General features: G+C 47.5%; 5 protein-coding genes across 5 annotated transcripts; all 5 read right to left on the bottom strand.

Moving 5' to 3' along the window:
• Positions 1 to 297: 297 nt before the first annotated feature.
• BHQ10_008911 (uncharacterized protein) lies at positions 298 to 7,410 on the bottom strand (the record flags this gene model as incomplete). Its single annotated transcript, XM_040881769.1, has 6 exons — positions 298 to 332; positions 387 to 1,663; positions 1,713 to 2,084; positions 2,619 to 3,936; positions 4,815 to 5,097; positions 5,155 to 7,410. 6 exons carry the CDS (start codon positions 7,408 to 7,410, stop codon positions 298 to 300), a joined length of 5,541 nt encoding a protein of 1,846 aa, XP_040737413.1.
• A 1,630-nt stretch (positions 7,411 to 9,040) lies between these two features.
• On the bottom strand, positions 9,041 to 9,844 carry BHQ10_008910 (uncharacterized protein; the record flags this gene model as incomplete). Its single annotated transcript, XM_040881768.1, has 1 exon — positions 9,041 to 9,844. One exon carries the CDS (start codon positions 9,842 to 9,844, stop codon positions 9,041 to 9,043), a length of 804 nt encoding a protein of 267 aa, XP_040737412.1.
• Positions 9,845 to 10,120: 276 nt separating this feature from the next.
• BHQ10_008909 (uncharacterized protein) lies at positions 10,121 to 11,317 on the bottom strand (the record flags this gene model as incomplete). Its single annotated transcript, XM_040881766.1, has 1 exon — positions 10,121 to 11,317. The coding sequence occupies one exon, from the start codon at positions 11,315 to 11,317 to the stop codon at positions 10,121 to 10,123; it is 1,197 nt and encodes a 398-aa protein (XP_040737411.1).
• Positions 11,318 to 11,534: 217 nt separating this feature from the next.
• BHQ10_008908 (uncharacterized protein) lies at positions 11,535 to 12,410 on the bottom strand (the record flags this gene model as incomplete). The annotated part of the gene is made up of 1 exon (XM_040881765.1): positions 11,535 to 12,410. One exon carries the CDS (start codon positions 12,408 to 12,410, stop codon positions 11,535 to 11,537), a length of 876 nt encoding a protein of 291 aa, XP_040737410.1.
• Positions 12,411 to 12,808: 398 nt separating this feature from the next.
• BHQ10_008907 (uncharacterized protein) lies at positions 12,809 to 13,534 on the bottom strand (the record flags this gene model as incomplete). Its single annotated transcript, XM_040881764.1, has 2 exons — positions 12,809 to 13,176; positions 13,252 to 13,534. 2 exons carry the CDS (start codon positions 13,532 to 13,534, stop codon positions 12,809 to 12,811), a joined length of 651 nt encoding a protein of 216 aa, XP_040737409.1.
• Positions 13,535 to 14,182: the final 648 nt, after the last annotated feature.

Below are 14,182 nucleotides of genomic sequence, written 5' to 3'. Positions count from 1 at the left end.
CAATTTGCCTTAAGTCTGATGTCATTGGTTTGAATATGGAAGGAGAGTTCGGGAATTTCTGATCCGCTAGACGGATCTATTTTACTTTGTTTTATCAGATTCCAAGTGTTCTTTCTGCGAATGTACACATCTGAATAATAATAGCGAATATGAAACAGAATGTACATAGTTTTGATTTAGTGCAGACGGCAGTCTGAATATGCTCTGATACCCAAAGATTTCTATCTTTACCCTATATACGTATACATATATCAACGTCGTGCTAATTTCACATTTTGCATGCGACGACATGGGAAACTAATCCTCGTAGGTGTCAAATGCTCGAATCAACTCTAATCACACAGTTAGCATAAATCCCATGTCTGTTTTCAAAGAAAGAGGCATACCGTAGTAGAAAGCTAAACCCTCCAAATGCACAGCTATATCAATCCTCTCATCAACTGTATGAATATTCTTCGTACCATCAGGGCGTATCGGACTAAATCGCCAAATGTTGCGTGTCAAGTTCCAGTAGAATCGTGTATCGGTGTTTCCAGTCATGACATCCCCGACAACGAGCACAGTCTTATTGCCTGAGGCTGGCAAGGACTCGAAGAATTGCCTGGTGACGCCGGACAGGCGTGTCCAGACTGCGTCGGAAGGTGACGTGGGACTGATTGGTGCTGGTTCGAGTGGCAAAGCATAATCCGAGATGTCGAGGTGGTTGTTCGGCTGGGCTTCATCGCCTGCACCAAATGCGGTGAAAGTGAGGTTGTGCGCTTTTGCGATGGGGGAGATGATGTTGATGGCTCGAGCACGGACGACGTCTGTGTTTTCGTGGATGGCGACTCGGTAATTTACAGTTGCGTTAATCTTTTCTGGCAGTGCGTTAATCTTTACACCGCCATTGATGAGGTCGGCTGCTTGAGAGGTCTGGTAGAGGAAACGGACCCGATCGCCGCGTGACGCAGCGAGGGCTTCGGCGAGACCGGTATAGTCAGATGACTCGAGGGCAGGCCAGAGCCAGGGCTCGACGAAATCAGCCGAATGTTTGGCTTGACATGTGAGACCTTGTCGGGATGGGTGTGACAGATCGAGTCTGGGCGTGAAAAGCTCTTCTCGTTCGAGATGATAAATGATTTCGGAGATGATTCCGATACCCGTGTGCGGCGGTGGAATAGACGAGTGGCCTCCGTCAATGCTGAGAGAGATGTGAATATCAATCGCGCCCTTTTCGCCGACMCCTGCCATAGCATAGATCTTGTCTCCGATGGTCTGAATGCCCATACCACCTTCGTCGATGATGAACTCAAAACTGTCCTTCCCGTAACGCTTCTCGAGGTGTTCGGCCAAGGAACCGGCTCCCTTCCAGCCCTTGGATTCCTCATCATATCCAAAGGACAGTACGAGAGTACGGGTCGGAGCCCAGCCTTGTTTCAGTAGATCCTCGACTGCGGACAGGACACCGATAAGAGTGTTTTTGCAGTCGCTGGATCCTCGGCCCCAGAGCCATTGGCCGTCATAGTGGCCCGAAAATGGAGGATAAGTCCAGTCATTCGGATCATCGATGGGGACAACATCTTGATGGGCCATAAAAAGCGCGGGTTTTAGCGCTGAGTTGGTGCCATTGAAGGTATACGCAAGGCCGAAACGGTTTACTTTTTCGACTTTGCCATATGAATGTCTGTCTTCATTAGTTCATGCCTGCTTTTCAGAGAAGAAGATCAACGCACACTAGTGGGAAAAGCTTAGCCAATTCATCGTGCAAGTCAAGGAAAGGAGCATAATAGTCGCTCCATGGGTCATCCTCCAGCTCCGTCGAAGTGCTCGGCACCTGAACAACACGCGACAACCGCTCTACTTGCTTCGATCGGTAGGAAGAGTCTTGAATAAAATCTAGCGAAGGGTGCAGGCCGTCGTCTGGAGGTGTGACTTTTGGTGCCAGCGGACAGACATCGTCGCCCGGTGCATCTAGGGTAACAGTGTTGTCATTACTAGAGTGTTGATAGTTCCCAATTGGGGTTTGGCCGAGGAACGAGACAGAACGTGAGACTGCCCCTGAAGCCAGGATAGGAGTCAAAATCACCGGAACACGCATCGCGACACTTATGATAGAAATCAGAACAGGAATCAAAGAAAGGAAAGAAAGAAAAAGAAGAATGAAAATGCCGTGATTGTTTCCCCTCATGGTGAATCCGGGCTTATCTTATCGCCAGCTGACTAGTCCAGCCCTAATCGCCTTTAGGAAGGTCGAACCAGTCCAACTTTTGCTAATTATGTTGGAGCTAAATGACTGGTGGATAAGCTGTTTAGCACCGTAAAATGGGTCCATTTACTCCATTATTCTGAATAGCCTCGGGATATTCGGAGTGAATCAGGTACCCAGCCAACTCCGTTTCCTTGTACAATGCTCACTGGCGGTCAGGATGACATGCCTTGTTACATGTCGACACAGCAGGTTGAATTATTGATCGGTCTGATGGCTAGCATCAAATGCATTCTGCAATGTTTTTTATTGACAAAATTATCTTTTAGTTCCATCGCAGCAAACTCATTTCTTTGAAATCACCTCTTCTACAGTAAGCCCAAACGTGCTAATCACTTGCTGCATCATAGACCCCTCAACGATACCATCTAACCAAGTAAACCCGACATTGAGAGATCCATCATTCCCAGTGACAAGTGACACTTCCATTGCCGCTCCAACAACATCCGCACTTTGACTGAACACAACTCTTCCAACCTTCCAGCTGCTCACTTCGTCGTCGTCTTGTTCTTCACGTCCAAAAGTGCCAATGTTGGAAAGCTCAAAGCTCTCAGCCCGCGGCTTACCAATTCTCTGTTTGGCGAGTTTTCGCACATCGCCTGCGTACTTCAATAAGCCAACCACACTGTCCTTGCCCTGATTATCCATTTCTTTTTGGATAGTCGCTTTTACTTTTCTAGCGTCCCCCCACGAAAAGAGCTTGACAGCGTCACTCGGGGTCGAGTGAATGAAACGATGCTCATAGTCATACCGAGAAACCCAAGTTCCGATACTATCCTTATCAACAAGATCAGTCGGCAGCCATCTCCTGAAAGATATGGCCCCATCACAGTACAAACTTGAAAATTGACCCAAGGGAAGATGAGCGAACAATGAAGCGGCAAATATTGTTTGCACGACCGCGGTGAGTGAAGTAGACTGTGCGCGACAAGCCGCTAGAAGCTGAGAGGTAGTCTCTTGCGAGAAACGAATTGACCGATATCGAGATGTTCGTTTTGATGGGTCGGTTGTTGTCGGTGCTGCTGTCCAGGTGCGCCGCTTGGACTGATTAATGGCTAGATACTCTTTGCAGATTGCTTTGAGAAGGAACCGAGTAGAAAGTGGTAGAGGGTGAAGTTCTTCAAGCGATGGCAGTAATGTCTTTGCGGATGTCGTTACTATCACATCCGCTTCCTGGTTGACATCATTAACTGGGATTTGGGATAGTTTTCTGCGCAGATGCCGATGTAAGACAAGTCCAGATGTCCCGTCGCATATCCCATGATGATACACGAAGCAAGCGACAAATCGCGAGCTTTTTTCAGGTTCGTGAACAATTGTTAATCTCCAGAGAGGATCCTGGGGTGCTTGATTTTTGAAGTTGAGGTTATGCTGTTCTTCCAGCAACAGATCTAGAGCTTTTGCACCCTCCGGATCCGAAGGATCTGGAATTGTGTTGGAGGGTTTGAGCGTGACTGCTTTTGAGAGATCGATCGTCGGTAGTTGAAAATAGTATGGTCGAGGTTCATCTTCATTCGCGAAACTAACCCCCAAAGCAGGATGGTCGGCAATGACTTCTTTTAATGCCTTGTATATAATGGATTGAAGATGCTGAGCGTAAAGAGGTGAAGGATGTGAGTAAAATGCGCTGACACCGACATTGTTGTAGAAGCCTAGGGAGTGCTTTGCTATTAAATACCTCTCGATTCGGCCTGAAAAGAGCGCCAGTCAGCAATTGTATATCAAAATAAGATACAACACGACAGACCGGCGAAGCGAAGTCTTTCATAAGATGTATTGTCTTTCATAACTACTAACGATGATCCAAAAGAGCTATCAATTTTTGTCGAAAGTCTTGCAAAAAAGTTGAGATATATGGCTATAGTTTTTTAAATAGACTACATAACGGTTGCTCTACTACGTAGTAGTTCTCGTCCTCAGGATCGACCCCTTTCCCTATTCATCTATATTATGGTCCATTATGGTACTTTCAGGCGATCGTCTGGTACTGTACAAACATGGACGTTGCGAGGTTGCGAGGTTTGCGAGGAAAGTATCCATCCATTGCCATAATAGGATTCGTGCACCTTTCACAGCCAATGAGTTCGCTCAAAACATGGGAGAGACATTATGTGAAGTATTCTGGTTGCCTGATAATTTAGTCGGGAGGAAACTAATACCCTAGGGTTCATCCACCATTTTTCCTAGGCACGGGGTACATACATAACTATGAACAACTCGCAGTCACTAGGCAGTCGGATCTTTTCAAGATCAGTATTTCGGCGTCTGGATGTTGTGTGGGATTTCATTTCTATAGTCAATGTTGCAAGTCTTAACGTCGCACCTCTCACATAGTTATGTATCAGCCATGACAAACATGTTTGCTGAAAATTTCAAGTCGATACAGTATCATCAAATGATTATTACATAACTCATGATATTTCAGCTCCGGCCGTACATACATGGTAAAAACTTCATTTTTTATCATAATCCAAAAAGCAAAAAGAAAATAAAGAAAGGTATATATCGGGGATGGACGACACAAGCAGACCATGGAAATGTGTGATTCACACCACCATCTTGGACGAACTCCTGGCCAGCTCAATACAAAACTCTCCCCATTCACTGCCTCCGCTCGACGTGATAATTTCCTGCGCGATGCCTTCTTCAACGCGTTCTTTGTATCGGTATCGGTATTCCTCTTTGACCAATTCCAAATGTTTTGGCTCCCAATGTAGACGCACGAGGCGAGAAATGAGGAGTTCGGAGCGCTCTTTGCTGCTGTGAGATTCGCGGATTGCTTGATGCAACAAAAGTGCGTCGCGCATTGGTCTATTGACAGCGCCGTTGAGGACGTGGACGAGCGTTTCTCCCTGTCAAGAAGTTAGTATGGCTTGCAATTTTTGACAGAAGGAATGATCGACACGTACCACAAGATTCTGCGACTTCTTAATCACGTCCTTGGCAAAGTTTGACTTGTATGCATGATCATACATCCTCATAACCTCCCTTAAATGCGCATCGTTACGTAGCAGGATTATATCAATCATTGCTGTCTCACCACCCTCTCGCGAGGTCACCGCCCGACGCAATGCGACTGCATCCTCCTGTACTTCTCTTGAACTAACCTGCTCCTTTTCAGACTGCCGTTGTTCGCTGAGAGCCAACAGAATCGCATATCGGAATTTATCGGCTTTTAGTTCCGCCTTCATGCATTTCTCAAGGCTGTCGGCGTAGCGCGCATCACGGAAACAGCTCTTGATTTCACGGATCTCAGCATTACTGCGACCAATGAGCGACTCAATGAGTAGTTCGCGTCGAGATGTGCCGGCTTGATAATAACAATTTGCCCAATAGGCTTCAGATTCCCATCTACCTAGCGCAGTCGCATAGCACGCTTTTCCAAAAGAGGTGTTTCCCAACTTCAATTTGATATGTTTCGCAATATTGATACCCTTGTTGTGAACTTTGGCGTGTTTCTTATACTCTGCGCGCAAAGTCAACATTTGATCACTGGAAAGATTCGGCAGGATCTCCATGAGCGGTCTAGTGTCGAGACTGGTGTGACGAGATAGCGCATCTTTCAACGCAACTGCGTCGTCCTCTGGGTCATAGAAAGCGACCTTCTTCCGGCTCGAGCCTGGAGCAATCGTGATAATCTCTTCGCCCACATGACTGGAGTGTCTCGAATGACGCCTACGTTCCTTTTCTTTTTCGAGTTCACGTTCTTTCTCGCGTTCTTTGTCTTTGCGTTCGTCTCTTGATCGGCTGGATTTGTGCTTTCTGCGTCGGTCAGACCCTGAAGACCCGCCTCCCAGGTCTTCCAAATCGGAGATGTCCGATTCATGGGGTAGTCCGACTGGACGGGCAATCGGCGATGGCATCGGTGAAATAGATTGATATGTTCCTTTGTAAGCTTCAAGGAGCGGACTTGCCGGCGGGCGACCACCAGCAGCTGGACCCATTCCACCACCTACTGAAAGATTGCTGGAGACAGATAGACTATGAGGACGACCTTGACGACCAACGCTCTCAGCACGAGAACGACCCGGTGCAATTTCGAGAAATTGCGGTTCAGTACTTGCAGTATAAGCAGGCTTTTGGGTGGCAAATTGGTTTTGCGCACTTGCGGTATATGCTTGTCTTTCATTGCCCTTGGAACCATACCTGATATTTGGGTCTGGGTTCGCGTATTGATATTGACCAGGTGCCGCATATGACTGCGTTGCAGTATATCCTTGGCTCTGGGGATAATGGGTAGTAGGAGGGGCGGCCGTAGTTGCAGGATATCCTCCTGGAAAGGCACCAGGGATGGACTGCGAGCTTGGCGGATGGGCACCTGGTGGTACATAACCTGGCATTTCGCTAGGAGGGATAGGAGCCCAATCCGGAGGCAGCACCGGCGGGATTTGGCCAGCATTGATCTGTGCCTGGAACCTAGGGTCGACGTATTGTCCTGGCTGAGCATGTACGGGCGCACCTGGTTGTTGGTACGCGAATTGATCCGGCTTAGCATAACTGGGATGACTGCCAGGACGATCGTGAGCAGAATCATCTACCCGATAAGAAGCGCCACCTAATTTTGCAGCCAATTTGGATGTAATGGACTCGCGCGATGAGCGCGGATCTTGTGAGGATGGGTGGTGCTGCTGCTGCGGGTGGCTATGTGTATCTCCGTATGCCAGAGCGCTAAGATCAGAGTCGCTCTCAGTTTCAGACTCACTATACCGTGAGCGAGAATGAGCGGCTGTGCGACGATAAGCGCGATCCTTTTCTTCATCTGGATAACGTGACGAGGATTTGCTGCTGGTATATTCGGAGGCCTTGTTTTGAATTGTTCTCTTTACACTGCTGCTTTTGTCATCCTCCGAACCCGAGTGGTAGTAACGGTCTTTCGTGCGTTCCTTAGCCCTGTATTCCTCCTCAGAGTCGGATAGGTCATCATATTTGGAGCTTCTCTTGTCATTACGGCTACTACGACTCGAATATTCACTTCGTTTGCGTCGTTCTTCCTCGGCGGAATCGGAATCGTAGTACTTTTTGCTCGATGGCACGGCTCGAGAGGTCGGTGCTGGCGATCGCGAAGGGGCACGATTGTCGCGCGAAGTAGACCGCTCGCGAATCCGACCACTGGGCGACTTTGAGCGACCACGCGAACGTGGATCGTTCACTTGTAGAGACGACATAGACTTTTCAGCGTTCTTGTCGGCGTCGGGTTGTGTGTGTTCCTGTGCGATGCGGGGTATCCAGACAAAGTAAACAACAGCCGAACAACAACAAACAATGACCCTGATCGATCAGTCTTGATGGTTAAAGAAAGAAAGAAAGGGAAATGTCGCTACAAGAATCAAAATTTTCTTGAGATCAGAAGAATATGAGTGACGCGTTCTCGTGGAACATGGCCGCCGCTAAATCAGCAGCGCATGAGGCTGAATTGAAGCTTGACAATTGGAATCTAGCGGCCTGCAATCATTCCTCTGCTGGGATGCTGTAAGCAAATGAAAAGACTGCCAATAGCCTAGGACGACCCGCCATCAGACCCCAAATCGCCTAAGCGACTCTAAGAGTCTAATGCATGTTAGTGTGCAGTAGAGGGGTTTTAGTTGGAAGCTTCAGCTGAACTTGAAACTCCAGCGATTGCAGGCGGCCGATCTCGTGACCTGCGCACTTTCATCAAGAACCAAACCTGTCGTTCTTTTTCTTCCCTCCCACCATATCCGTTTTCTTCATGTTTGACACGCTTTTTTCGAATTTGATGTAAGTTACGGATCATAGTCTCACATCCTCCGTCTCATCCTTGTCGTTTTCCCGGCCAATACGAGCAACCACATTGAGGATGGGCCGAGGACTCAGCCATACCAAAGCCCGCTAGCACCCTAGCAGCCCTTAGTGGCGCCGTCCCGCTGCCAATGAGACACCTGGAGTAGGGCTGACTACGATCATTCGGGCTGGTGGCTGCTGATCGGCTTGAAATATGCTGTCAGTGCATACGGAGTACGTACAGCGCTGTACATAATTAGGAATAGGTGCATGTATTATCCTCTGGCAGAGCCTAACTCACTTTTTTTTTTGAACAAAGGAAGCCCTTCACGTTACAGGATATTGCGAGTAAGATTCTCATTTCTTGACAACAAACCTCGATCGACCTATCAGAACCATCGAAAAAGAACGACGTGGCTATTTACCGAGTTACGATATCCAATCGAGCGTTGAAACTAATGGTGTAACAACCGGTAGAACAATTGAGATATCAAGTTGCTAACTATTACACAGTCAAATTTCGCGTACCACCATTTATAGCCGCGTACAGATGTGTTTACAAGCGGCTTCGCGCAGGCAACTATCCGCTGCATCCGCACAGATTGCTTCATCAGTCTCTGAACTGATGAACGTACAGATATGAAGTCTGGTAATCTACTTGTGGAATTAGAAGACTCCAGCATCCTCAAAGGCTCTATCCGTCAACAAGAATGCGACCCTGCTCCTTTCAAGGAAGTAGACGGTCATCCTATGTTTCAGTCTCGTCCTGGATTCAGCCATTTCAGAAGAGGAACCGGTTTGATGCGAATGTGCGATCTCAGTGCTGTTATCCTCGGGAATCTTCCTGTACCACAAAACCATGAGATACAGTGCAAACCATTCTGTGCTCCAGAGGTCTTGTTAGAGGCTACTTGGACGTATAGTGCAAGTATTGGGAACTTTGGAGCCATGGTACGGCCAACTTGCCGTTGCGAAGGGTAGATTGAGCAAGATCGATGTACTAATGCTTTCATTTCACAAATCTGTGAAGGCTACTCTAAATTGATTAGTCTTCAATCACAGATAATCGCTCACACCAAAATTCCTTGCAACAGGCGGCATCCCGGCCGTCAACCCTCCATCAACTGGCAAGCAAACTCCATTTATCCCTGTAGCTTGCTCACTCGCCAAAAATGCCACAGCGCCGGCTACTTCATCAACGTCCACCAACCTGTTTAAAGGATACCATTTCTTTAGGTCCTCAAACACGTTCGGATTACTTTCCATTTTCGCTTTCCAACCATCCGTCATGACAGTTCCTGGTGCAACTACATTAGCCCTAATCCCATACTTGCCGTATTCTACGGCTATAGTTCGCGTGAACTGGATGAGGCCTGCTTTTGCAGTACTATATGCTGGATTACCGAATGTTCCGAGTATTCCATTTGCGGAAGAAATGTTTATAACGCTCTTGGATGCTTCGGAGCTTTGTATGAGGGCTTCCGCAAATGCATTGAAGCAAAAATAGGCGGCATCAAGGTTCAAGCTTATTTCTGCTTTCCAGGCTGAAGGAGTCATTTCTTGAAGGGATGCAACTCTTGTGCCGCCTGCATTATTGATGAGTGTCTTTAAACTCGCGCCTTTGATAGAGAGCACGATTTCAACTGCCTGAGATAATGCCGATGGATTGGTCACGTCACATTTAACACCGGTTATCTTTTCACTGATTTCTGGAGGGAAATTGAGAATAGACTGGCGAGATTTGTCCGGATCAATGTCCAGAAGAATGATCTTTGAGTGTGTCTGAGCTAAATGTCTGGCGATTGCTAACCCGATATCGCCGGTGCCACCAGTGATGACCGCAATTGAGAAGTTTTCCATTGTGATTTCCTTGAGGTGTTGACGAGTTTTTTTTTTTTTTTTTTGAGCTTAGCCCGTACTGTTGAGCCAAGGTATGTTACATATATGTAACTCCCCGAACAAAGAGCTGGCATCTGCGGGGAACTCCACCAGTTACTAGGTCTGCGAGACACGTAACATGCTTGTGTTCCCAAAATCTACTACGTTACATTCTGTATGCTTGTACCTACGAATAGACGACTCGACTTCTACTATGATCAGCACAATTCGGGGTCTATTCTTAGAATGCAGGGATGATCACTGGTAAGGCTTCCCCTCCTTCATAAGCCCATCTACAAGCACACTCCTCCCCGGTTTCCCATCAACGGGCAACTCATTCACGAAATGCCAATGGCTCTTCTCACCCCATTTATTTGCTTTCCAATTATTCATCTTTCCGTTAGGAAATATATCCACTACATCCCTCAACGCATTGTCATGTGCAATAGCTACAAAAACATTGTCGTCTGCATCGAATTCTTGTAATGACTCAACCGTGCGCAAAGCCATAGTCGTTGAATGGTACCAAGACGACTGCTCATTCGGTTGATAAAATGGTTGAGTCCGCGCTGCATGATCGTCGACATTCTCTGTGCTATGGCTTGGATGGCACGTCGTGAACAACGAACAGGGACAAGGAGCCGGCAAGCGCGAGTCGAGATATGTATCAATCGGCAAATTTGCAGGCATAGGTTTGTACGCTGTCGGCCGATACATGCCCGGAAAATGTGAAATATCACCACCAAGAAACACAAAAGTATCGGCCGTCGTTCGGACAAAGCCCGATATGTGCTCCACCGTATGCCCGGGTGTTCTCACAAGATAGAAACTTCCATCGCCAAAGAAGTCGTGTGCATCATATTTGCCGATTTTAAATCCATCATCAAACGCAATCTCAATCAACTCGCGACCCTCGAAATCCGCTTGATACAACGGCGAATCTGCGCGAATGGGATAGCCTGGTAGAATTGTCTGCTTAAAGCCAGCACCGACCACGATACTGGTCGACTTAGGATATCGCTGAATATTGCCCACATGGTCGTAGTGGAAATGACTCCAAATCACCGCATCAATCGTATCCGGATCAACGATACGCCTCTCGTTTCTCTCTGTAGCGGTTTTATCATGCGCTGCTAGAGTATCGTATACCTCATCCTTCACCAATAACCCCGTAACACCGCCTGAAGTAATCGAACTTACGACTTTGGGGGGAAGATTCCACCAGTCCTTGCGTATCCCCGCATCGAAGAGGACACGCTTGTCAAGGCGCGGATTATAAATGTAGAATGCATATGTCGGCAGATTCAGTTTTTCGTGGCCCTCGATCTCCGGCTGCAAAAGGTGCTTCGTGTCCAGGACCAGTTCGCATGTTGCGTCTATGGCCCAGAGGTCGCATGTGTTGTTTGATTGGGGAATGTCGAGAGGCGGTGCTGGGATGGGTGTTATTTCTGCCATTTTATTCCTCTCTTGTTCTAGTCAGACCTCGATCTTTGATATTTGTATATTTGTCTTTTTTCTTTTGAATTGATGAGCCAGTCTTGGTGGGTCGGTGGATCTCGCTCCTCTGAATCTTACTTATCAAGAAAAGCCGGACTTGCTCCGATATCGTTGCCCTAACCCTACTGGTATTTTCTGATGCCCTAAAAGTCTCTTACAGGCTGAATGGTCATGTTCACAAGTGAGCAGCCCGTAAATTATCCCAAGAACCCTCTGGCCATGTATACTCTGGCCAGTCGAACTTTAGGTTGAACACAACGTCCAACCAGATACTCCCTTCAGGGAAGCTCACCACAGTGCCATTATCACACTTGTACTCGCTTACAGATTTAAACCACTTCCACTCACTAATCAACCCATGTTTTGCAGCAACCTCTGGCTTCAATCTTGCAACATCCTGAGACACGGGCAACCCCATCATATTGATAACTTCTTCCGTGCGCGCCTCATAATCCCCCGGCTCAGCAACACACCTCCCAAACCTATTATGAAACGTTATACACATCTCCTCCTTTGCCTCAGCCTCAGCCTCTTCTTCCGCCCCAGCTATCTCAGGCCACGGGTTGTCAGCCGTTCTGTAGTTTTTGTACACAGAATGAGCCAACTGTTCTGTCGGCGCCGTACCGCCCACGATATCAACATGTATCCAAGCCACCATGGAAGCCTTCACAAGCACCTCATGCAACGCATCCGTAGACGGTGCCGCAAACCCAGTTCCATCATCATCCAACTCCCACTCACGCGCGAAATTGTCTACGTACCACACCGCGCAGTCTGTGGTAGCCCGTTCGTCGATAAGTAGGAATGGACGCTCACGACCTGCTTCGTTCTCCTTGGTGCGGATATAGGAATGGGACTTTCCGATGTAGTCAGCTGGTGCTTGTTGGATTAAAAATTCGACCTGTGGATTGTAGCGCAAGGCAGCGCCATGTTCAAGACGGGATTTGAGGTGAGAAAGTGCTTGGGGGGAGATGGGCGTTAAGATGTAGGCGAGTAAGAGGGGTTCGTCGCAGGCGAAGCGTGCTGCGACTTCTCGTGGGATCCAAACCATGGTGCTGGGGCTTAGTATTAAAGGTAATGTATATTGATTGAGGACTTTGTAAATGATTGAGGATTAGGTGAGTGATCGAAGACTTTATACGTGGTTAGGACTCTTTGCATCAGCTCTCGCTATGACATCAGGCAGCAGGATCCCCAAATAGGTATAGTAAGGATTTGACAACAAAAAAGTATTTTTCAACCTATTTTCGTATGAACAAAGCCCGAGGCTGATCTTCCTGTGCCTAATAATACTTATGGATAAGGGAAAGTTATTGAATCAATTTGGTATTTAATAGTTTATACTTGTCTATCTCTAGCGTATAACTCCATGACCCGGATGCGCTCTAGGTGCCAGGCATTACATTCTCTGCATAATCATACAACAAAAACTCTTGTATTGTCTTGTATTTACAGCGAAGACGTAAGAGCCATCAACCCAGCCATCAGACCAAAGCCGATCTGCACATTAACCGCCACCGCCGCACCAGTAGGTACACTCGTGCTTGTAGATGTCGCCGATGGGATAATCACAGCGGAAGATGACACTTTGGTAGTTGTAGCCGTTGGGAGAATTGCTGCTGAGGTTGTAGAAGCAGCGCTACTCGAAACCGAAAACGATTCTGAAGACGCAGCGGTGGCAGTTGATAGAATAGCAGTACTGTCGGATGCAGCGACTGTAGCCGAAGCCGTGGCGGCGGCCGAGTATGCGCTGACGATGCTCTCAATCGCAGTCGTGTCTCCGCTAAGATAGACCTCAAAGGCATTGATGCCACCGCCTGTTGAGTCGGATGATTAGTGCAATCCGGGAAGGGAATTTTATCAAGTTTCGCTCCGGCTGAAGATAAACATACAGTTCTGTCTCGCATAGCCAGCACAAGGAATATTGCAATTGCTATCATCGACCATATCACTGATAGGGGGGATCGCATCACCGCACCAGCAGTCACTGCCTTTTAGCGCATAGTAGCTATGTCCAATGGTGCCGCAGACCTGCTGGCAATATCCGGTTGACTGGAAAGTGTAAGAGCCATTGTTGACGAAACTAGAGAGCGTTTCGCTGGTGTCGGAGAAGCAGCCGAGTTCAAGGGCCGAGACGGTGGTGGCAGCGATGAGGATTAAGGTAGATCGAAGCATTTTTCCTGACTCTTCTTGAGGGTCAATGATGTATACCTTGGTAATAACTATGTGAACGAGTGACTGAAAAATAACGACAGCATTTAAGGAGGATAACGAGTGGCGATGCTATACGAACGATCAACAAATATAAAGAGATGTGAAACAAGATGACGCGCCCGGAAAACAAAGTAGACTTTAAAATAGTCTTTCCAGCACCGAAAACAAGATGTGTAACAGCACTAGGGGATTTAAGCCTCAAACTCCGCAAATTCCACGGCCTTGTCTACATCAGGACTGAATCTAAGACTTTTGCTGAAGCTGGTTGGGCGTCTGATTCCGCCAAGGGCTGACGGTGCTTGGCAGCTGTCTTTTCTGCCGGTAAAGAAGGTTCCGATTGATCTTTTTCTTTCCGAGTCATGTTACGGTCTTCAATTTAACTACATACTAACTTTCCTCCGTATAATAAAACCCCCCCTGTTGACAGAGCTCCCCCAGACTGCTCGATTCTTGCGAATTTTTTTTTACTGTCACGGATCCTTTCGTCTCACTAACAAAAAGGGCAGCGGAGCATAATCCATGATGTGCCGTCTCGCCACGCCGTTTGAAGATATCTCAATCGATCGTTTCCGCATATCTATATGTATCTACGCGATCGAATAGAAGTTT

Source organism: Talaromyces amestolkiae (assembly GCF_001896365.1).
Source record: "Talaromyces amestolkiae strain CIB chromosome Unknown scaffold21.1, whole genome shotgun sequence".
Classification (NCBI taxonomy): Eukaryota; Fungi; Ascomycota; class Eurotiomycetes; order Eurotiales; family Trichocomaceae; genus Talaromyces; species Talaromyces amestolkiae.
Note: the sequence above shows the minus strand (reverse complement) of the source record. Positions and strands in the feature narration are given on the sequence as shown.